Source organism: Rhinolophus hipposideros (assembly GCF_964194185.1).
Source record: "Rhinolophus hipposideros genome assembly, chromosome: 15".
NCBI classification, from domain to species: domain Eukaryota; kingdom Metazoa; phylum Chordata; class Mammalia; order Chiroptera; family Rhinolophidae; genus Rhinolophus; species Rhinolophus hipposideros.
Window position 1 is genome coordinate 9,149,342 of NC_138061.1, and position 23,957 is coordinate 9,173,298.

General features: G+C 46.9%; 1 protein-coding gene across 4 annotated transcripts in view; it reads right to left on the minus strand.

The window, feature by feature from the left end:
- Positions 1-23,957, minus strand: part of PLPP4 (phospholipid phosphatase 4) — a 111,688-nt gene that overhangs the window by 65,319 nt on the left and 22,412 nt on the right. For all 4 annotated transcript variants that reach the window (XM_081074763.1, XM_081074764.1, XM_081074765.1 and 1 more), the window contains exon 2: positions 6,860-6,968. In XM_081074763.1, coding sequence (XP_080930889.1) covers positions 6,860-6,968 — 109 coding nt within the window. The remainder of the gene's footprint in view (positions 1-6,859; positions 6,969-23,957) is intronic.

Sequence of the window (23,957 nt, forward strand, 5' to 3'; positions counted from 1 at the left end):
AGGGGCCAGTCTCCCCACCTCACGAGCTTCACAGACGAGGGAAAGCAGCCACCAGAGGAAGAGTCACAGCACCCACCCGAGTGGCTGCCACAGAAACGTCTGCATGTGACTGTGTGACAGTCTTTCTCTCCTCCTCTCATCCCAATGGCACTTGGGCTCGGGTCTCATTTGTTCTTCCTGGAAACATAATTGCCACATCCTAACGGCAGCACTGTCCTCCAATCAGGACAGAGAGAGACATATTCCCATTTATCCCCTGCCCCCTTCGTTACAAATATTTTTTAACTTAAAGTTGGAATTAAGAGATGAACTGCAGAAGCCAGCACATTAGGAAAACAACTTCCTCCTGGGGCAAAAGCACCTGGGCACTCAGTAAAAGTGAAATGAAGAGAGAATTAGCACCCCACTTGCACTCAGCAGTCAGACTGAATCAAATCCACTTCCACAGGTCTGACCAAATCCTTGAGAAGCCACTGTGCTGCTGCCTGAGCCGTAGAGGAGATGAAGACGGACTCGGACATGTGCAGGTCGGGGGTGGTTACTTCTATCTCCAAACAGGGATGGAGATGAAGGACCAAAATGGGCAGGAAAATTTCCCCTGGTATTGTTTTCAGTTAGGTTAACTTTTCCATGTCTTAAGAATAAAAATTTGAAAATCCTATGTATCAGTCCCGTGTCGAAAGACAGTGAAAGGCTAGTGATTATTAAATGAGACCTGAGAGAGACCAGAACAAGGAATTCCAACCAATCACTGCTGCGGGATGCAGGGAATATACTGAACTCTATCCTGAGTTTTTCCTACTAGTTATGAGTACCGGGCTGCTAAATGTATACACGTTAGATAACAAAGGCAGACATGTTCTCAGAACTTACTGAGGACCAGGGTCTGTTCTAGCACTTTATACAAATTAACTCCTTCAATCCCCACAGCAACTCTATGAAGTAGGCTCCTGACTTAATGGATAGGCAACAAAGGCACAGAGAGGTTAAGCAACCTGCTAAAAGTCACACAGCTAATAAATACTAAACTGGAGATTTGCACCTAGACTAAATCAAGATCGACGCTTTTGACCACAGTGTTACAACAGTTCTCACTGTAGAAAGTTAGAAGCATTAATAAAACACGGTAAATGCCTTTTCTGTGAAGTGGACAAGGAAGTAAAGAGATTCATTTCTAGGAACATGAGTAAGTCATAGAAATATAAGTGACAGAGTCATGGATTAAGCGCATAGTATGTGTTAGGAGCTTTCACCACATTTGTCTAATCCTCTCACTACTCTAAACATTATTGAACAGAAACATTTTCCATCTTGTACAGATTACAAGACTATAACTCAGAGAGATATCTGAATGCACAAGGGCATGCAGCTAGTGGGACTAGGATGGCCCAACCAGGGCTGCCAGGCTACCAGATTAGAGTACTGAATCACAGTGATCTCCCTAGCCCAACAGTTCCATCTTACAGATGGGGAAATTGAGGCTAAGATAGATCTAGTATTAAAGAACATTTTGTAAACTCCTAATTAATTATACTATGTGGCACCCACACATAAATCATTAAGCAGGATCTGGAACATGTGGTTTTGCATGAGGCTATTCCACAGGCTGGGAACAGAGCTCTATAAGGGGAAATGTGTGGAACAGACTCTGGTTAAAGAGAGTTTGGTTCAAGCCGCAGTTCTGACACTTATCAACTCTATGACCTTGAGCAAGTCACTTAACCTCTTCACCTTTGGGTCTCGGTTTCCTCATCTATACAATGAGTAGTATATAATAATATCTACAGTAAAGTATTGTTGCTAACATTTACATTCACTACCAGTTACTGAATGCCTCTTATGTGTCACACACTAAGAGAAGCGTTGTAAGTCTTGGGTAGATATTTTCCTAAAGCCACAGAAACAAACTGGGGAACACCTATCATTTCTTCAGTTCCATACTCAAGTCTTGCCTTTTCTCCAACGGCTTTCCTGTGGTTTGATGCTCTCAACATCCAGGGAGGAAGGGGCAAGTGTTGTTAAAGGCCCCTTTTCACAGGTAAGGAAATGGAGGCACTGAGACAGTAGGTGATTCTCCTGCGCACAGAGCTAGTCAGTGGCAAAGCTGGGGGTTGACCAAGACAGTCCACCCTGTAGCCCACGCCAACCGCCCCCCACAGCGTCCAGCAGAGAGTGAGCACCCAGTAAATGTTGACTGTGGGCAATAGTGTCATTATTTCCCAGGGAAACTGCTAACACACGACCCGAACCAGTAAAGGGCGAACAGGACCTCGTGACCTGGCACATGGGAAGGACGCATGGTAAGCTCCAGCCCACTGTGCCCTTAGGTCTGAGGAGGGTGGCACCTCTGAGTGCAGACGGGAGGTCAGGGACAGGAAGAGCCTAATCCATCCACATACGTTGCCCGTGCCCTACATAACTGACGTCCCCAACAAGGGCCCTGCCTTGTGCATCCCCCAATGAAACCAACACAGGAAGTGCCACCGGTGCCTGATCATCACTACATCCCGAAAGTGGGTCACCCCCACGCGCTGATGCGTAGCTCTGCACTGCCAGGAGGCTTCTGGGAATCGACAGTGCTTGGAGCGGCATGAGTGAAGGGGGAAGGGCATGGAGTTGCCAAACACTCAACAACCTAAGGGGTCAGAGCAGAGCACCCTAATGTTAGGACGTTAGGCAGAGAAGAGCTTGTCACTGGAGGCCATTCACATGAGACAAAACAAGGGGCCCGAAGAGACTTAATTTCCAGAACTTGACAGAAAGGTGTGCTGCGAAGGGCTGGGAAAGACAGCCCAGGACAGGAAGACACCTGGAAAGGGTCCTGCTGCGGGTAAACAATTACAGCCCTTCACAGAGAAAAGAGCTGTCTACAACTTTCAAAAGAGTCTAAAAATTAAACTGTCTATCACAAGCCAGCTTTGTCTCCTTTCCTTCCCTCCTCCCCACAAATTGACTTTATTTCTGTCTTCCTTAGAAGGGTCCTATTCCAGAATAGGAAACCCTTTTTATCAAATCAACACAACATCAGTAATATTCTACAAAAATAAATCTGGGCATGTCCTGGCTGGTGCAACGAGAGACACGGACAAAGGATGGGTCTTGGGTAGATTCTTTTAAAGCCCAGGGAAGAAATGGGGGAAACCTATCATTCCTCAATGCCATACTACATTTGACTTCTACAGCTTTCCTGTGACGCTGAGCCGTCCGACTCATGTTCACGTCTGCGACCCCCACTCAACTCAAAGCCATCTTGTCCAGCCTTGTACCTCTACTACCCCACACTGTGCTTGGCTCAAGGAGGGTGCTTCATAGCTGTCTGTTAAATTAGTTAATAATCAATTAACATGAAGCTCTCCACAGTGTCCCTGCCTCCCTCTGTCCCCTTCTTAGGGCCCACATGGCCCTTTCTCTCCCATATCTGCCTGCACCTTTCCACACCTGCTCTTCTGTGCGGGACACGCTACTCACCCCCTCTCCACGTGATCCCAGCCTCCAGGGAGGCCTCAGAGCTGAATGGCTCTGGGAGGGTCTGCACTCTGGCAGCCGGCGTTCAGATCCTGGTCCAGCCACTGCCAACTGTATAACCTCAGACAAGTTGTAAGTCTCACAACAGTTTCATTTTCTCCACTGAAATTATAGGATAACACAAGTGCTGACCTCAAGGGATTCTGAGTAGGATCACCTGAGATGCTGGCTTCAAAGTGATGAGCACAGTTCCCGCACTCGAGAGATGATGGTGGTGGTTGTCATGACGACGACGACAATGATGATGATAATGATGATGATGACGATGAACTCCCTAAAAGCTCACCTGAGCCTCTCCTCTGGCCCGCTCCACATTCGACTTTGCTTTCAAGTACCATTTACCCCAGCATCTGCAGGGTCCCTGACGGCGTACCCCAAGTCTGATTTGACTTCCCATCACGTGTGGTTCTTATGGCTTTCCTTATCCACAGCAGGCTCCTGGAAGTGTTCTCTGAACATACAAAAACGTGAGTACTGCAGAGAACCAAGAGTGCACTGGAAAGCAACACCCGACACCGACTGAGTCCCCTACACCAAGAAGCAGGATTTCAAAGAGGCTCTGAAAAGCCCCTCATTCTCAGGAAGGAACCATGGCCTCTTCTGAATAATGGAGAAGCCTTCCATAAAGGTAGCTGAGGGCTTGGGAACATCCAGGAAACGTTAAGTCAGACTCATCACACGTGAAAAGAATCCTCGCCCTTCTCTCTGGTCAATAGGAAGCTGGAGTCAGCAAGGGAAACAACTCTCAGAATCAAAAGGCCCAGCCACACCCAGCTCGCTTGTTCACAGAGATCTTCACTATGGCTGACAGTGGCCAAGACAGAAAATGAGACTTCAGGGCTTCCTGGTGACGTTACTCTGCACGTCCCCATTTACTCTGCACTTAACTTAATCCCCTAAGCATGAGCTGATACTATTTGACTGAGTGGCCTCTCTCCCTCTCCTTCTCCCTCTCCCTCTCCCTCTCCCTCTCCCTCTCCCTCTCCCTCTCCCTCTCCCTCTCCCTCTCCCTCTCCCTCTCCCTCTCCCTCTCCCTCTCCCTCTCCCTCTCCCTCTCCCTCTCCCTCTCCCTCTCCCTCTCCCTCTCCCTCTCCCTCTCCCTCTCCCTCTCCCTCTCCCTCTCCCTCTCCCTCTCCCTCTCCCTCTCCCTCTCCCTCTCCCTCTCCCTCTCCCTCTCTTTCTCTCCCCAGAAATACTAACTTCCCAATAACAAAACATCAGGGTTGATAGCAGCTGCCTTAGAAAAAAAAACATTGTGGGTTAAAAAGTTAGCCTTCAGATGAAAACATTCCAACCAAAAGTACAAGAGACCCTGGGATTGTTTCATCATTCATTATTGATTCAACTAATGAAAACTGAGCTTTCTAAGGAAACCACACTATTTTTTAAAAACTGTGAAAATATGTGTTCCACTACATTATTTTGTAAACACCTGAAGGCCTTACAGGATGAAAAGCAGACAAATGATACCTTGCATTAAACTCTCAACAAACCTCAGGAAAACAAATCTAATTTATGTGGTCAGAAAGTATTCTTCATGTTACAGGTATTATAAATGTATCTACTGCTTTCCTTGGGTTATTGCAGAACCCCACTGAATCTTGTAACCAAATGAATGAAATTCATCAACTACTATTAAAAAAACAAAAGGCTGAACTTAATTCATCAGGAGATTAGTGGGTATGAATCAGTATTTGAGGCAGGATACCCTTCTATTCTCTGAGAACACAGCACTGAATAACTCCTCTACTGCCGCCTCCCCAGCACGGCCAACATGCAAATGCACTTTTGTGTGTCCACACCCAGAATATTTGCAGTGTTTGTAGCTAGACTTCCAAACAATCCGTTGTTCACATACATCTAGGACATAGCCACAAATATCTCACATTAGCCTATATGAATAGTCATCTCCAAATGGCATTTTACAGCACATGAAATGTGAAATCTCTGAAGAATGGGGCTAAGTGTAAAGGGAAGCACCCCCACCCTCCACCCCATTAAAGCCAAGGAGTAAACTAGATGGACACACGCTGGGTTCCTTTATTTCTAGGATTTATAGAAGATTTGAGTTAAAGCCGAAATGGAAAAAGTCTCATTTTAATACTCAAGTGTTAGGTAATGGTCTACTCATAAACACCGTAATTGTTCCAGTTCCCCTGAGATTTATAAAAGTCCAGTTTATTTTCCAGCAGAAAAGCAATTATTATAAAGCAATTAAAATAATATTTTAATGCTAGTGTTCTGGGCATTTGAGGGGAGTTTGCAGACACAAATATCTTTCCAATCACCACTAATTAACAAGAGGTACTGCATAAAATCAGAGGGATTTCTTGCAAAAATGCAGAAATATTTCTCGTGTGCTCGATGAAAGCTTCGGAAGAGTCATTTCAGATCCCAAAGGCAAGAGACACAATGGCTGGTCAACAGGAATAACCTTCCAGCTCCGAGGCTGCCCATCCAAAAGTCACATCATGGCTCCGTAACAAGGGGGAGCTTAAATATTTCCACTGCTACAGAAAGGTCTGATGGCAATTCCCCAGGACTCATTAGCATCAGCAAGGAGTACAGGGCAGCCTCGTGGCTGAGACCTGGGCTCAGAGCTGGCTGCTTGGACGCGATTCCTGGCTCTGCTACTCACTAGCTGTGTCACTTTGGGCAAGTTGCCTTATCTCTCTGGAATACAGTTCTGTGTCTGCAAAAGGTGGACAGTAATAACACCTTCCTCACTGGGATGTTGGGTGAGACTCAAGAAGACAATCTTTCTGAAGCAGTTAACAAAGTGAGGTTTTAGAGGTTGCAGCTATCGTGGGACGGGATGAAGGAAGTAAAAATAACCCCAATATATCCACCAGCTATGTGGATGCTTACCCATTTACTCTAGAAGCCGAGACCCATGGGACACTCAACCAGAGGTTGAGTCACACTGCTTGTCTCATCATCGGTGGTCAATCACGGACCAGCTCAAACCAGAAAAGTGGTTAACAGAGACATCTGTGGTGCCTGAGCTTGGCAAAATGGAGGCTTATCTTGCAAAGAAGACGGAACAGGAAAATCTGTTCACCAGTTTCTAGTCTTATTTTATACTGTAAATATTTGGAAACAACTCAGCACAGTTCAGGTAGGTAGGTCCCTTCTCTTTCCAAAGTGTCAGGCAATTACTATTTCTCAAGTGACCAAGCAGTGCCCATCATGATTTGAAACTGACTTTTAATTTGATGGACTGCTCACCTTCTCTTTCTTTCAGGCTGCCCACCATCTTCAAAAAAAAAATGAAAACTCATTCGGTTCATACTTGGGAGAGTGGTCAAATGAGCCATGAAACCATGGTACTTACAAACATGAGACGGGTAGGTATGTTGTCTGATTGCACCAAAGGATTTTTATAGAGCCAGATCTCTTCTGGCTGGATGACTCTCTGGAATGGATCCAAAAACTCTGTGAAACTGAAACAAAACAAAGAAAGATGCATGAGAGCTGAGCACTCAGCTGTTGCCCTTACTTCATGAGACAACCCTCAAGTGGAGAATCCAGCCCCCTGGGGAAGAGGAGGGGGAACAGCAGGCTGCCCCCACTGGCGGTGCTCAGCCAGGTCTGACTGAGTAAACATCAAAAGAATTACTGAGACTTCGTAGAATCTCCTGTCACCACGTGCCAGCAAGGACCAATTCTGGGCATATGAGAATAGCTGTGAGGGCAACATACAAAGATCGTAAGAATTTGGGGTCCAGCGTGAACTGGAAGCTGAAGTGCAAAACAGTGGTTCAGACCAGAGCAAAGCAAGGCTACAGCATAGTCTCTGGGAACAAAATGGAATTGAGCTGGAGCAAAAGTGAGGGAGCAGCTGGCACCACCGGGGGAAGAACGGATGGAGTCCTTCCCTCCATGTTACCCTGAGGGTGACCCGCCACCCTCACCACCAGTAGGGGGCAGAGTGAGAAGGAAAAGCCTCCAAGAGAAGACGAGGTTAAGACAAGAGGAAAACGCAGAGGAAAGAAGGAAGCAAAATGGGGAATAAGGAACATTCTAGGTCAACTATTTGACACCATTCACAAACATTAACTCAAAATGGATTAAAAACTTGAACGTTAAGATCTGAAACCACAAAATACACAGAAGAAAACATAGGTGTGAAACTTCTGGACATCAGTTTTATGGATTTGACTCCCAATGGCAAGGGAAACAAAAACACAAATAAATAAATACCTCAAGCAAAAATGCTTTTGCACAACAAAGGAAACCATCAACAAAACAAAAAGGCAACCAATCGAACGAGAAAAGATATTTGCAAAGATTTCCAATAATGGGTTAATATCTAAAATACATAAAGAACTCATACAGCTTAATAACAACAACAAAAACAATCAGATTAAAACATAGGCAGAGGATCTAAATAGACATTCTTCCAAGGAAGAGATACAGATGGCCAACAGGTACATGAAAAGATGTTCCATATCACTAATTATTGGGGAAATGCAAATCAAAACCACAATGAGATATCACCTCATACCCATTAGAATGGCTATCATCAAAAAAACAAGAACTAACAAGTGTTGGTGAGGATGTGGAGATCTTTGTACACTGCTGGTGGGATTGTAAATTGGTGTAGCCCCTGTGGAAAACAGTATGGAGGCCTCCTCAAAAAATTAAGAACAGAACTACCAGGCAATCCAGCAATTCCCCTTCTGGTTATTTTTATCCAAAGAATATGAAAACACTAATTGGAAAAGATACATGCACCCCTATGTTCACTGCAGTATTATTTACAATAGCCATGACATGGAAACAACCTAAGTGTCCATCAATGGACGACTGTATAAAGAAGATGTGCTCTATCTATATAATGGAATACTACTCAGCTATAAAAAAAGATGAAATCTTGCCAGTTGTGACAACATGGATGGACCTTAAGGGTATTATGCTACATGAAACAAGTCAGATGGAAAAGGGCAAAAGCCACATGATTTCACTCATATGTGGAATATAAAACAAAACACAAACAAAACAAAAACAGAGTCCCAGTTACAGACAACAGATCAGTGGTTACCAGAGGAAAAGGGGGTGGGGGAAGGCCGAACGGGTGATGGGGGTGAATGTATGGTGACGGGTGCCAACCAGACTTTTGGTGGTGAGTATGTTGTAAGGTATAGAGATAATGAATTATAATGTTGTATACCTGCAATTTATGTAATGTTATTAACCAATGTTGCTTCAACGTATAAAAAATAAATAAAGATATGTAACAGATCATAAGGTATCATTTATTAATTGTTTCAAAGAAAAAAGCTATTTAATGAGAGACTGCATAGGGGTGAAAGCAGTGTTTTCTTCAATGTTATCAACTAAATCTGGTTCAGTAGCTAGGACCAGTGGAGCCTCAAAATAACTGACTTCCTTCTCCATCACCAGCATTGCTGAGTGTTTCCTATTGTCAACATGATTGTACTTACCAGGGGCTCAAAACTAAAAACAAAATGTCTAAACTGCACTGGCCAAATGTTTTGATGTGAAAAGTATGGAGTTTCTACTGAAGTAAACCTATAATTTTCTTTCATGAACATTGTAACGGTCCAAAGTCAGTTAACCTGTGGTTGGAGTTTGACCCAAGATACACTTCTTCAATTTCTTTACTGTTTGAATTGGACAGTTATCTTAATCTATCAGCATCTTAATCTCTTCCTGACAAAGCAAGGACAATGTTACTTGTGTTCTCCTTAGTTTGCTGATAAAACGGTTTGAAGAACTTGGAAAATACACAATTACGAGAATTCAAAGATGTTATTCTAACGTTATGCTGAACAATTCTCTCTTTAATTCATACACAGTTCATACATGGTACATGGTACAGATGCTTAAATCCTCCTTAGACCAGGTGCTTCTCTCTCTCTCTCTCTCTCTCTCTCTCTCTCTCTCTCTCTCTCTCACACACACACACACACACACACACACACACACCAAGCCCAAACTTAACTGAGTGGAAGGCAAGCGAAAGCAAGCAATTTTCTAAGAAACAGAAAATAATCCACTGAAGTTACCTGACACAGAAAAGCAGCAAAGGGAGATCGGATGTTAACACAGCATGTCAAACAGGCAGAAAGTTGAAGCGGAAGTGAAGCCAAAGTAAAACATAACGGATAAGAACATCTCAGTATTTTCCCTTTTCCCCCCTGCTGGACCTCGGCTGCCACTCCTTCATATGAAATCATAAAAACATGGCCTGCCTCTCTTCCATTGGTCACCTGAATCTTCACCTGGCAGCAGTGGGCGCAATTTCAGAGGCACACACTGCACGTGGGGGCCCTTCAGGCCTTGAGCCAGCCTGGGGTCAAATAAAATCATCACCTGGCCCCTCAGAGGGTCGCCAGACTAGGGCTGGCGGGGGTGGTGGTATCTACAGTGGTGACTGATACATCTCTGTCTCTCTGCCCCTCCCCAGGATACATATCTGCTTGTACAGAAAAGAACACTCTAGGGACAGACGATGGACGGTCATCGTAACTACTGCGTATTCATTCAGCACTAACTCGGTGCCTGCAATGAGCCAGGGACTATCCTACGAACTCTGGTGACTAAAACACACACGGCCCCCATTCTCGTGAAGGTTACAGTCACAGGACCCCAAATCCCACCTGACTGGGAAATGAGATGTCAAGGTCTTTAGCTACAGGTGTGGGAACGCCGTCCACACAGAAGTTCGCCACCCCACTCTGCTTTGAGGAGACGTCGGGTTTGGGCGCCTCAGCAGGTGGATCCAGATGGCCTCCAACCAGAGCCACCTGTGAGCATGCTGCCTCACTATGGCTGTTCCAGGGTGTGTACCTGTCGCTGTCCACACGCAGAATGTGGCAACAGATTCAGCCCAAAGTGGGGGACCCAGAACAACAGTGCCATCTTGACATCACACAACAGGAACAGGAAGTCCCTGAACAAGGGACAGTGATGCCATTGTGCCCTGTGCCTCTTCTGACTTAAAGGCAAGTTCTCAGAGCCCCAGAATCTCTCCCGCAATCTTGTAAAAGATTCATTAGATTTGTCAATGACTTTTAATTCACGTACCTTCAAAACACGCCTTTTTTAAGAAAGGTGAACACTTCGGTCACCTACTAGATACAGATGTCTACCTCCTTCTCCCCCATCCATAAATAACAGAAGAGTATACTAAAATATGAATTCAATTAGACCATTAGATTTGGTTCAAATCCCTGCTTTGGCATTTGGCCAGCTGGGTGGCTTGAAAAAAAGTCACTTACCCTCTCTGAGGCTTCATATCTTCCCCCCACCCCTCAGAATGGCCATAGCTTCCAGGGCAGTAATGGTACAGCTATCATCTGCAGGGAGAAATGTTAGGCTCTGGCACAGAGCCTGGGATGCTGAAGGCCTGGATCCAAGGTGGCTGCTGTTCTTACAAATGAGAGTAAGCATGATGCTGATGACATAATGATGGGTCTCAGAGGCCGCTCTACCCTTTTTATGCCCCACCAGGGCAGTGAGTTTCCAGATTGAGAGGAGGAGATGGAATGGAAGAACGTCAACAACCAACACTCATCCTTTGGCTAGTCTCTAAGCAAACACTGGCCCAGAAAGTCACTTTTGAACCTTGCAACCTGAAGGAGGAAAAAAGGAGATGCATGACAAAGAATAGCTTTCCAGGCCAGAGCAAAGAGGAAAGCATGTTTCTAATTGCACTATCGACTTTTCCTCTCTGATAGGCCTTTCCCGTGCCAGAGGGCACCCACAAGTGGGCAACAGTGGGGTCAGCTCAACAGGCAGGCAGCTCCGCTTGACCGAGAAGAGACGGACCGAATTTTCCACTAGTGCTGGGGAAGGGAGTGAGGTGAGGCCACTGAGGGAACGTATGAATGACTCCTGTGAGCCAGGAAATCAGCAACCTGCCTCCTGGGCTGGGATGGATGGCGCCCCCACAGACAAGAGTAACAACGGTAATAATAACACCGAGTTATCACCTTTGGAGCCATCTTGTGCCAAGCCCTTTACTCTGTGTTTTCCCACATCACTCCCTTTAATCTTCATAAGATCCCTATGAGGCAAAAATTACGGTTATTCCCATTTTAGAGATGAGGGCAGTGAGGCCACAAGACACAGGGTGTCACACCTCTGGGTGCCATCCATTTCAGTTAAGTGTGACAATGGGAAGAGTAATAAATAAAAGCAGAAATAATGAAGGAGGGCAGGGGGAAAATCAGAAACGGAAGAATTAGAATGGGAAGAGGTCAGGTCATTCACAAAATGAGTTGCCTTCAAAAACCCGCATACCTGGACATACCTGCAAACCCTCAGGTGAAAGGTGCCCCAGAACCTGAAGCGACGAGGAGGCCGCTCGCTGACTCGTCAACTGTCCCGGATGCGGTCCAGATTGGATGCTTCAGAAAGCAGATGCCTAGTAACTGGGGTGATGAGGGACCAGTGGAAGGCGTGGCAAAGCCAGGCCACTGAGTTTGGGACTTAGGGAAACCTGTGGGATCTGCCGCCCAAAGGCTACCCGGGCCCCTCTCCCAGTAGCCGTCCCCGACTGAACACCCTCTGGGCCAGACACGGAGAATGATGTGTTACGTGGGGCCACTGCACTGTATCTGAGCCGCAGGCAAACAAAGTCCACTCCAAAGAAACACCAGGTAAGAAAAATGGTAGAGGAACACAAGTGAGTACTTCTTACTCACAGGACCTCTGTCTCCAGTGAATCTTTTTGTCTCTAATGCCCCGTGAACCCTCCACTCCTGGATTAAAGAGGAGTCTTTAGGAATTTAGCCATTGCTTAAGCCAATGGAATATGCCACACACCCACGCCTACAGCAGGCCACGGCAGGATCCCAGGACAGACCACTGAGCAGAGATCTGAGGCAGGAGGGAATGCCATTCAACGCTCAGGACAAACACGTGAAGACAGAAATTTAATTTGAAGTGGCTTCTGAGCTGTAATTTTAATAAAAACATACCAGCCGGGGCGCGCTTGTTCCTAAACAGGGGCTTGTGAAGTGTCTTTGAGGTTTTCCTCCCTCATAACCGCCTCTGAATTCCCGTGTCATTTAGCAGTGGCAGGGTGACATCAGGCCTTCCTTACCTGCATCCGTGGCAGAAATCAGCAAAGTCCTGACCTGAACAAACCCCCTGACCATCCTCTCCAGGACCTGTTTTCCTATTTTCCCCCATGGAGGGAGAAGGCCATGTCCTTCTAGAATGGTCTTCAGTTGGGCTGGTAGGCAAGAAGAGGTGGACCAGTGAGACAGAGTAGCCACAAATGCGAAGGCCGAGGGCTGGGGACAGCTATGATCCGATGAGAGGCCGAGGGCAGGGCCCAGGCCAGGGCTGACAACATGTGAGTGTGACATAGGATGTTGGGGTACAGCTTCCGGGGGCGTGCCAGCCTGCTGGGAGGCTGAGGGCTGGCGAAAGCGGAAGTTTCCTCTCTACCCTGAGGAATGGCCAGATCCATGGTTGTTGAGCAGATAAGGAACTCTCATTTTGCCCTCAGAGTTATCTGCTGGCTGTGAACATCACTGGCTGTCTCTGTGGCCACCTGCACGGCTAATGCTGAACTCCTCACTGCAAAATCAAACTGAGACATAGGCCTGTGGACCTGGACTTGCCCATGCTGGTGTCTGCGGCCCCCACAATGGCCAGCTCCCGAGTCATGGACCAAGCAACGACTGCCCATTGGTATGACTGGGCTCTATGGCTGGGTTGAGCGGCTCGTTCTAAGTCTTCCTAAGAAGAGGGTCAGGAATAACCAGGTCATCGTCACCGCTGCAAAGGTGCAGCAGCACAGAGGAGGATGTAAAAGCGACAGCAGAACATCAGCTCCAAAAGAGCATCGGGGATTCTTGCCTGCTTTTGATCACAGGGCTTAGAACAGTGCCTGGCATATACTAGATGCTCAATAAATATCTGCTGAATCAAAACTAAACAAAGAAATCCATGTCCGCTGTTTCAGAAAAGGTCCAATCTTCTGCCACATGGAATCTTCAGTCAGAGGCTGGCAGCTGGCCGCCCCTAGACTGAATGCAGCCTGCTACTGTGTTGGTTTAGACAGCTCCATGTTTTTAAAATATGTGTAATTCATGACCAATATTTAAAAACCAGGAGCTCTTATAGCAAAATCTGAATTTCTGGCTTCCGCTGAAGAATTTGGTCTGGACACCTTGGGACCACATTCCTCCAGGGCAAGAGACAGTCTGAGGAGCTGAGAAGCAGCTGCCCACTTTGGATGGGGTGAAGGCCTGTCCGGGTCCTGCCCACCCATGTGTGTTTGTGACACCCCCATCCTGACAGCACAGGGTGACATTTGTGCTCCCCTCTCGTGGCTGCTTCAGGTTGGTTGCTGGTTGACCTGAGAGTCCCTAAGAATTCCTGGGACCTACCTGATGAAGACAGATTCCCCTGTGGACAAGTGTTTGTCTCTCTCTTCTGAAGGAGCCTGGCTTTGCTGGGTGCTCATCTGCTCAGGGGTTTATAAGGACTAATTGGTCCACAGCAGTCATGTGTTCAGCTATTCCCCTCCCATACCACCAGCACCTCCACTTCTCGGCTGAAAGATCAACGTGCAGACCTTGCTTTCTTCGTCATCTGTCCCACGGCACTACTGAGAACTGGGTTTGATACATCACAGGCTGCTGGATGGCTCCTTATTCACACAGTAAATGAGATGCCATGTCATCTTCGGAGACATCCAGAGGGAGAGAAGAAGGGAGGAAGAAGGGAGAAAGGAAAGAGATGGAGGAGGAAGGATCAGCTCATCACTTTCCGAGTGCTGCCTACCTGCCAGAAACCTACTAGGCACTTCCTACCCCTTAATGCAGTCACTCCTCACAACTGAAAAGTAGGCACTGTTATCGCCATTTTCCAGAGAAAACAAGTGAGGTTCACAGAGCTTTCTTGACCTGCCGAAGGTCAGTCAGCTAAACAAGCAGTGAAAACTAGAACCCAAACTCAGGTCGTCTAACCAAACTCCTGGGCTATTTCCACTGCCCTCATTTTCAGGAACATGGGCAAGAGCACAGGGAAGTGGGAGAGGGGCCACAAGTGGGCTGCAGACAACAGCTCAACCCAGCTGAGAGGACAGTGGGAGGACCGAGTGTGTCCAGGCCGCACAGGGACGCAGGCTCAGCTCCTCCGGACTAGGAACCCAAAACACTAAGGAGCCCTGACTCCACCACTGGCTACCTTGTAATTGTAGGACAGTTACTCCGCCCTTCCTAGTCTTTGTCAGTAAAATGGAACTTCATTCACTCATGTATTCATTCATCACATGCAGTACAGCAAGGCAGTTAAATGAAAAGCACCAATTCTGAAATACGGTTCTTTGGGTTTGATCTTGGCCAAATCACTTTACGTCTATGCGCCTCAGGTTCCTATAAAAGGATTATTATCTGTGTAAGGATTACTATAAACCAGATGACTGGCATAGAGGAAGCAGTCCCAAGAAATGTTAGCTTTTACTCACCACGTATTCATTCACTCAGCAAGCACTGACATCCCACCTATCGAACAGGTTCTGTGACCCCACTCAAGAGGCTAGTGTTGACCCTGGGCTCTGGGGACACTGTCCTCCTGTTCTTCCATCCCTATCCCTGCTCACTTTCTCTTTCCCTGGCTCCTCTCCCTCCCCCCAAGCCCTTCATGAATAATGTCACCCCACGAGGCCATCCAGGGACTTGGGTTCTTCTGCAGTGGGGCCACATGTGCTCCTGGGGCCACTCCAGCCCCTGACTTCTGGTCTTTCCAAACAGACGTCTGCCTCCCTGAGTTCTCACTCCCCATGCTGCATGGCATCTCCAGTTGCTTCTGGGTAGACAGCTGTGGGTTTCCTTTTGGCATCAGAAAACAATCAAGTCCCAAGTGGGCAGCAGCCACCAACATTGCAAGCCAGCCACCTCTGTTCTCGTTGGTGTAGCTGCCAACTCAACCTGAGTCAGTTATTTCATTGCTCTATTTTCCTCCTTTTTCTCTTGAAGGAACTGGACTACATGACTTCAGAGTTTTCCTTCTGTCTAAACACTGCGAATCTCCCTCCCAAACAATGGAGACTCTAACAGACACAAAACACCATCCATATTTCAGGTGTGGAATTATGCACTTAACGTATATTATTTCACTCAGACTTTGCCACACCCTACAATGTCAGTTCTGCCTACAAAGAAACTGAGTTTAGGAAGTACAAATCAAAACCACAAGGAGCTATCACCTGACACCTATTAGAATGGCTATCACCAAAAAGACACGAGGTAAGTGCTGGAGAGGATGTGGAGAAAAGGGAACCCATATGCACTGCAAGTGGCGATGTAAGTTGCTGCAGCCATTCTGGAAGAAGAGTATGGAGGTTCCTCAAAAAATTAAAAATAGAACCACCATATGAGCCAGCAATCCCTCTTCTGAGTATACATCCAAAGGAAATGAAAACAGGATCTCGAGAAGATATCTACACTCCCATGTTTAATGCAGCATTATTCGCAATAGCCAAGACGTGGAAACCATCTAAGTGTCCATCAATGGACAAATGGATAAAGAAGATGTGCTAAAGAATGAAACTGGACTGCTATCTGTCACCATGTACCAAAATTAATTCAAAATGGATCAAAGACTTAAGCATAAGACCTGACACAATAAACTGCATTGAAGAAAACATAGGTACTAAACTTATGGACCTTGGGTTCAAAGAGCATTTTATGAATTTGACTCCAAAGGCAATGGAAGTAAAAACTAAAATAAACAAATGGGATTATATGAAACTTAAAAGCTTCTGCACAACAAAAGAAACTATTGACAAAATAATGAGGCAACCAACTGAATGGGAGAAGATTTTCGCAAACAGTTCCTCTGATAAGGGGCTAATATCCAAAATATACAAGGAACTCATGAAACTCAACAACAAAAAAACAAACAACCCAATTGAAAAATGGACAGAGGACCTGAAGAGACATTTCTCCAAAGAGGATATACAAATGGCAAATAGACATATGAAAAAATGCTCAACATTGCTAATCATCAGAGAAATGCAAATGAAAACCACAATGAGATATCACCTCACCCCAGTCAGAATGGCTTTCATCAACAAAACAAATAGTAACAAGTGTTGGAGAGGCTGTGGAGAAAAAGGAACCCTTATACACTGTTGGTGGGAATGCAGACTGGTGCAGCCGCTATGGAAGGCAGTGTGGAGGTTCCTCAAGAAATTACGAATAGAATTACCATATGACCCAGCAATCGCTCTCCTGGGTATCTACCCCAAAAATATAAAAGCATTTCTCTATAGAGACACGTGTACACCAATGTTCATTGCAGCTTTGTTTACGGTGGCCAAGTCATGGAAACAACCAAAATGTCCTTCGATAGATGAATGGATAAAGAAGTTGTGGTACATATACACAATGGAATACTATTCGGCGTTAAGGAAAGATGATATAGGAGCATTTGTGACAACATGGATGGATCTTGAGAGCATAATGCTAAGTGAAATAAGTCAGACAGAAAAAGCAGAGAACCCTATGATTTCACTGATATGTGGTATATAAACCAAAAAGAACAAGACAAACAAATGAGAAACAAAAACTCATAGACACAGACAATAATTTAGTGGTTACCAGAGGGTAAGGGGGTGGGGGGTGGGTGATGAGGGTAAAGGGGATCAAATATATGGTGATGGAAGGAGAACTGACTCTGGGTGGTGAACACACAATGGGATTTATAGACGATGTAATACAGAATTGTACACCTGAAATCTATGTAAATTTACTAACAATTGTCACCCCAATAAATTTAATTAAAAAAAAAGAAGATGTGCTGTATATATGTAATGGAATATTATATAGCTGTGAAAAAGAAGGACATCCTGCCATTTGCAACAACATGGATGGAACTTGAGAGCACAATCCTAAGTGAAATAAGTCGGACAGAGAGAGACAAATACTGTATAATCTCGCTTATATGTGGAATCTAAAAAAGCTGAACTCATAGAAACAGAGTGGTGGTTACCAGGGGTTGGGGGGTTGGGGAAAATTGGGAGATGATGGTCAAAGGGTACAAACGTACAGCTACAGGATAAATAAACTCTAGAAATCTAAAGTAGAGCATAGTCATTATATAGTTAATCACAAGTACTACATACTTGAAAGTTGCTAAGAGAGTAGATGGGAAATGTTCTCACCACAAAAAAGGAATATTAATTATGTGACATAATGCAAGTGTTAGCTAATGCTACAGTGACTGTGATTTCTCAAGTATATCAAATCAACACACTAAACACTTTTAAGCTTACAGTGTTCTATGTAAATCACATCTCAATGAAGCCAGAAAAAGATTTAAAAAAAAAAAAAGCTTAAAGGTCAAGTAATGCCGGTAAAAGGAGATTAATAGTATGCTGCTAAATAAATCAACTGTTGCTTCTCTGCCTTAAATGATTCCCCAAAGTCCTTAAACTTGTTATTTTATAAATGCTACTACCATGGGCCTTCCAACGAATCAGTAGACAGTGCAACTAGCAATATTCCCACTTAGCACGATCCCTTGCAAAGTAACAAAGGTGCATCTAAATCACAATATGCCCAATCAGCACAAGAGTCAGTACCTTCCAACCTGTAATTGCTGTGTTTAAAAACAAAATGAAACTCCCCAGCTGTCTCTGCAATACAAAAAAATCAGAAGCAGAAGAGTGAATCTCACCATTAGCAACCTGCTGGCCGACTTGCGACACTTGGGAGAGAGACCTCCCCAGAATCTGCGGTCACTATGGGAAGCTAACCTTAATTGGCTTTTGAGATTTTTGCACAACACTGCATATTTGGGTAATGAAGTTTGGGAAAGAATGTAATCAAGCTGACTTATCCACATTATCTCCCCCTATTATCCTCCTTGTTACCCTATTCTGCAATTACTTGCATGGAAAATTTTTATGTAGTGGAGATATGCAGGAGAAAGCGCCAGATCCCTTCTGAATCCTATAGTGAGCGAGGGGCTTAGCTTGTCCAATGATCCTGGGCCCCTATAGGAGAGGGCCCTGGGCAGGCTGACCTCAAGACTAGTAGGATAAATGCAGGCCAATTGCCCAATGAGCCCCTGCTCCAAACCTACGGAGCTCCTAGTACCCTCCACTCACTTGGAAACTCAGTTACCAGCCTCCAAGAGAGGACTTGCTCGTGTCTGGTTATGGAGTGGACACTGCTGACCACCAGCGGGTACATTCCAAAGCAGGCGAGAAGGAAGAAAAAATGCATCCATCAATGCCTGTTACTGACTCTGACACTTGAATTCCCATTCTCTTCGCTATATTAATAGCCATTTAAAACAATACTACAACTTGTGACATCTAGCATTCATACACCACACACAGTTCTGGGCACATTAAATGCACCGTATGTCTTTTCAACCTCACAACCCCTAGCGAGTATCACGAGTATCACTCCCATTTTACAGATGGTCAAACTGAGGGCTCTCAGAGGCCACACAGTCTTAGTGCAGCCAGACCTCAGAGCCTGTGGGCATACTCACTAAGTGATCCTGCCTCATCAAGGGGAGGTGCAGACAGAGAGGCCCATGGTCACCTCGAGGGATCAGCTGATCTTTTTAAGGAGCATTTGGGAAGAAGCAAGAAAACTTGAAAGAAACTGAAAGAAAGCCATTTGATGGAATTGGGTGGGGCCATCCTGATTTGAGGCTGTTGGCAGTATGAGTAGGATCTATGTTGAGCACGACAGGCCTGCAGACGGAGGCCCTGGTCTTAACTGGGCCACCAACTGCCTCGTGACCTGGCACATGGTATGTGGATCTCTAAACCTGGGTGTCTCCGTTCGTGAAATGCCCGGGGCGGCCTCGAAGCAATACCATTTAAGGACTCTTAGGGTTTGGAGAACTGCTAAGAACAGAGCAGAGCACGACGAATGCTGTACAGCGCTGGTTCCCAGCCCCGGCTGCCTATTACACTCACTCCAGGAACTTTTCAAAGTATCACTGTCCTTACCTGCTCCAGACGAATTAAACCAGACTCTCTGGGCACCCAGGGTGGGGCACTACGCAGGAGGCAACTTGGGAGGTCAACGGGACACATCTCTTTATTCCTTGCACTTCTCCGGGTCTTTTTTATTTGGATTTTCTCTTTGATTTTTGTCTCTACCTCATTTATTTCCCTGCTGAATGAATCAACAATGGTCATTTTTAAAGTATGACAAGGAATCCACAGTATCCAGCATCAAGAAATGTGCACATTTTCAGTTGCACCCCTGAATCTTTCTACTTTACGGAGACTCCTCCTCTGAAGGAGACCCCGATGGTTGTGAGCTAAGCCAGAGGGCAGCACTCTGTCTGTGCCACCTGTCCTGGGCTGGCAGTAGATCCCTAAGCCTTGACGGCCACTCCCAAAGGGCAACATCAAGACTAGCGTCTGGGTTTGGGGACGAGAGACAAAGGGCACCGCTGCAGCCTGGACTCAGGGAGGCTGAACTCCAAAGCAGGTGCAGAGTTTAGCAAACGTTCTCTGAGCCCGAGGCTGTGCCAGGCACTGGGAACCAGAGTGAACAAGGCACAGCCTCTGCCTTCAGGACGCTCACAGTCTAGGGGCAAGGTCCAGGCTCAAAACCGGCTGTGCCCGTTTCCTACCGCTGCTGTAACAAATGACCACAAACATAGTGGCTTCAACAACACAAGTTCTGGAGATCAAAAGTCTGATGCAGGTCTCACTGGGCTGAGATCAAAGTGCCAGCAGGGCTGCATGCCTCTCTGGAAACTCGAGGAGAGAATCCGCTGCCATGTCTTGTGCGGCTTCTAGAAGCTGCCCTCATTCCTTGGCTTGTGGCCCCTTCATCTTCAAAGCCACAGCAGGTCGAGTCCTGCTCACACTGCATCTCTCTGACCCTCTCTTCTGCCTTTTCTTCTTCCACTTTTAAGGACTCGTGTAGTTAGACTGGTCCCACCCAGATGATCCAGGCCAACCTCCCCATCTGCAGGCCAGCTGATTAATAACCTTAGATACATCTGCAAGCTTAATCCCCTCGGCTAGGTGAAGGGACATACCCACAGGCTCCAGGGCTTAGGATGTGGACATCTCTGGGGGAACATTATTCCGTCACGCACTGGTCACTCACAGAGATCGATTGGTTGCGATGATACACTGTTATGAGAAAGGAAAACCCTGTGCTCTCTCGCTTGTGCGTTATTACATTACATGCAAGCATGCATTTTAAAAAGAGAGAGAGAGAGAGAAGAAAATCCTCAAAATGCTAGCGATCGTTCTAGCTGCTCAGTCACTGTGACATCACACCGTGCATTTCCTGTGTGGATTTATTACCACGCAGATAACTGATACGGCTGGAGAGCCCTGCCAGGCTGGAAGCTGCATGAGAGCGCAGCCCTGGTCTGTCTTTCCCCGCCCCCTCCACCCCAGGGCCCACGATGGTGACCAGAGTGGACAGTGACCCAGCTCCCAGTGTGCCCAGCACGTTCTGAGTGCTATACACACATTCACTCACTCAGTCCACCTGAGACCCCCAGACAACAGTGTCACGGAGCTCCACCATGTGTGCACAGGAGCAAACTACTGCAGCCCACCTCTCACAAAGTCACTGTCAGGGCACGCAAGAGCGTCACCTGGCACCACCGCCCCCCTTCCCTCCTCCCCCGATGGAGACCAGGGCTGGTTCCATTCCTGTCTTCAACATTAATGTCTAATTTATTCCAGTTCCGACCCGGAAAAGGTTCTTCCGGGAGAGCACATGGGGGAGGCTGAAACCCTGGCGGGAAGTCCTCACGGGGAGGGTCATGGAGCGGGGTTCTGTTCCTGGTCAGTGCCAGCAGCCACCTCTGCAGGGCTCAGGCGCAGGGGTGCAAGGAACCAGGAGAGGGCGAGTGGCCGTCTCCGCTAGCCAAGGATGGTGGGAGGTGCAAAGACGTAGGAACCACGTGAATCTGGGCTAGAATCCTGGCTCTGCCGTTTAGAGCTGTGGTCCTGGATATGTGTCAGCTACCTCGCCTGACTCTCGGTCAGAGGCCATGGTCTCTGAACAGTGAGGACTAGGGGAGATGCACCCAGGGGGACACCCAGGGCCCAGAGGCTCCTTCCCAGCAGATCCGTAATGCCTTCCACCTCATAATCCTCCTCTCCATTCTAGCCACAATGGCCTCCCCTGGAACTTGCCAACTATACCCTCATGTCAGGAATTTTGTCCATGCTGTTCCCTTCTACCTAGGATGGTCTTCCCCCGACCTGCAGGGCTCATTCCTCACTTCCTTCGGGTCTCTACTCAAAGAGCACCTTGTCACAGGCTTTCTCGAACATCTCTGCATAAAACAGCAACACCCCATCCCAAACCAGTCTTCCCTCTCCTCCTCACCTATATATTGTCCCTATTGTCTATCACCATCCAACAGACTGTACTCTTAACTTGTACATTTATTTAGTCATTCTCACTAGATTAGAATGTTGGCTCCCTCTGGACAAGGACTGTATCTGTTTTGTTCGCTACTAAATGCCCAGGGTCTAGAGGTCTGCCTGCTATCTAACAGGTGCACAAAAAGAATTTATGGAGGAATGAACAGCCGCTCTCTGTAATTTCAGAGGGGAGAAAAACACTCACACATTTACTGATATCCCCTCTGCTACATGGTCTGTAATCATATTTCTAGCTACAGAAGAGTGACAGAAATCAAATGCTACTTTGAAAGGTCACAGACACCCCCAGACAACTGAGGAGGCCGAGTGCAGGCAGGATGACAAGGGTTGAGAGGCCTGGATACGGAACCCTCCCGGGCAGCATGAGGCCAGAGGACTTGGACCATTTGACTCTCTCCCTTCCCTCTGCTCTGACGTCTGACTATTAGGAAAAGCTCCACGCATGAGCTACACTCACTGTGTGGAAATTCTCGATCGAGTTGGTTTTCATGGAAATGCTCAGCTTACCTGAACCACAGATTTCTAACAACCTCAACCGGGAGCTGAGAACTTGAAAGCAGATGAGAACACCAGCCATCTTTCGGCAACTTCACAGACCTGGAGGCTTGTTCTACATTTCACAGCTGAGGTTCACAGACGTAAGTGACGGGATCATAGTCCCACAGCCAGTAAGGGGCAGCAGGGACTCGAACCCAGGACTGTCTGACTTCTGCTTCGTGAGGTCTTGCCATTACCGCACACTGCCTTGAGGCCCACGGAAGACCAGTGTGTGTGTGTCACCAACACAGACGTGCTTGGCCACGTGCAGTCCCAGTGTGTGGCTGCGGTTCTCCACCACCAGAGGCAGTGAAGGCTCAACTGCCGAGCCAAACACCCTGACCGAGGAGGCAGAGGGACTCCACAAGGCAGGCACAAGGTGGCCACTGAATTCCAACACTCAGCAGGTACTGGAGGAGGTACTGCGAAACCTCAAGACAGTAGAATCCAGCATCAGCAGCCCTTAGGGTGGGCACAGTCTTTAGTTATCAGCTACTTACCAGCTGGGTCTGAGTAACAAGGTCTCAGTGTCCTCATCTGCTTAAGAGAGATGACAGGAGCACCGAACCCTGTAGGGAAGCCATGAGCACTCAGTTATGCAAAATGCCTGATGCCCGGGAGGGCCCAGGAAGGGTTAGCTGTTGATGGTATTGGTGTTATTACCACTAGCTTTCAACTCCTCCCCTTCCAATTTAAAAATCCTCTCCACAGTTCAGCATCCAAGGTTAATCGGAGAGCCCCACCAAGTAAGCAGTCTGTATGTGGACAGCTCCAGTGATTTTAAAGCTCTGCCATTCCAGAAACACTCCTCCCTTCCCCGTGCCATCCCCCGTGCTGCCCTGGAACCCCCAGGATGGTCCATACCCGGGCACTGTCTGGCTAAACATCCACAGGTCCATTGCCTTTTCCCCATAGGAAGGGTCTGCAAACCTGACACTACCTGGTGGCTATGAGGGTACAAGATCCAATAGTTGGGGCGTCTCCGGGAATGGAGATACCACCAACCAGGGCGTCCACTGGGCATCTGTTGTGTGATGGTCGTGGTGTCACTGCTCAGGGGAAAGCATCTAACCAGGCAGATACTGTCCCTGCCTTTCAGGAGTTCTGGGTCCAAAGCAGAAGATGGACAATCAGACAGATAACGGCCACATCATTTGGTGAGCACTGCGATGGTAGAGAAGGGTGCTGTCTGAGCACTCAGGAGAACATAACTCCCTCCATCTTACAGGCTCAGAGAAAGCTCCCTGGAAAAAGTAAGAGTGCAGCTGGGGCTTGAAAAACAGTATGAAATGGGCAAGGGTATGGGAGAGGGGGACAGTTAGGAGAAGTGCTCCAGGAAGAAAGGGCTATGAGCCAGCCTACCATCCTTTAGATCTGGAGGTCCTACTGCAGTTAACAGTATATAAGGCATACTTAATTTTTAAAATTACCATCTAGGAAACCCACAAGCCTTACGATGCACAAACTGCTTTCGAGCCAGGCCTTCCCCTTGCTGGCGGCTGCTGCT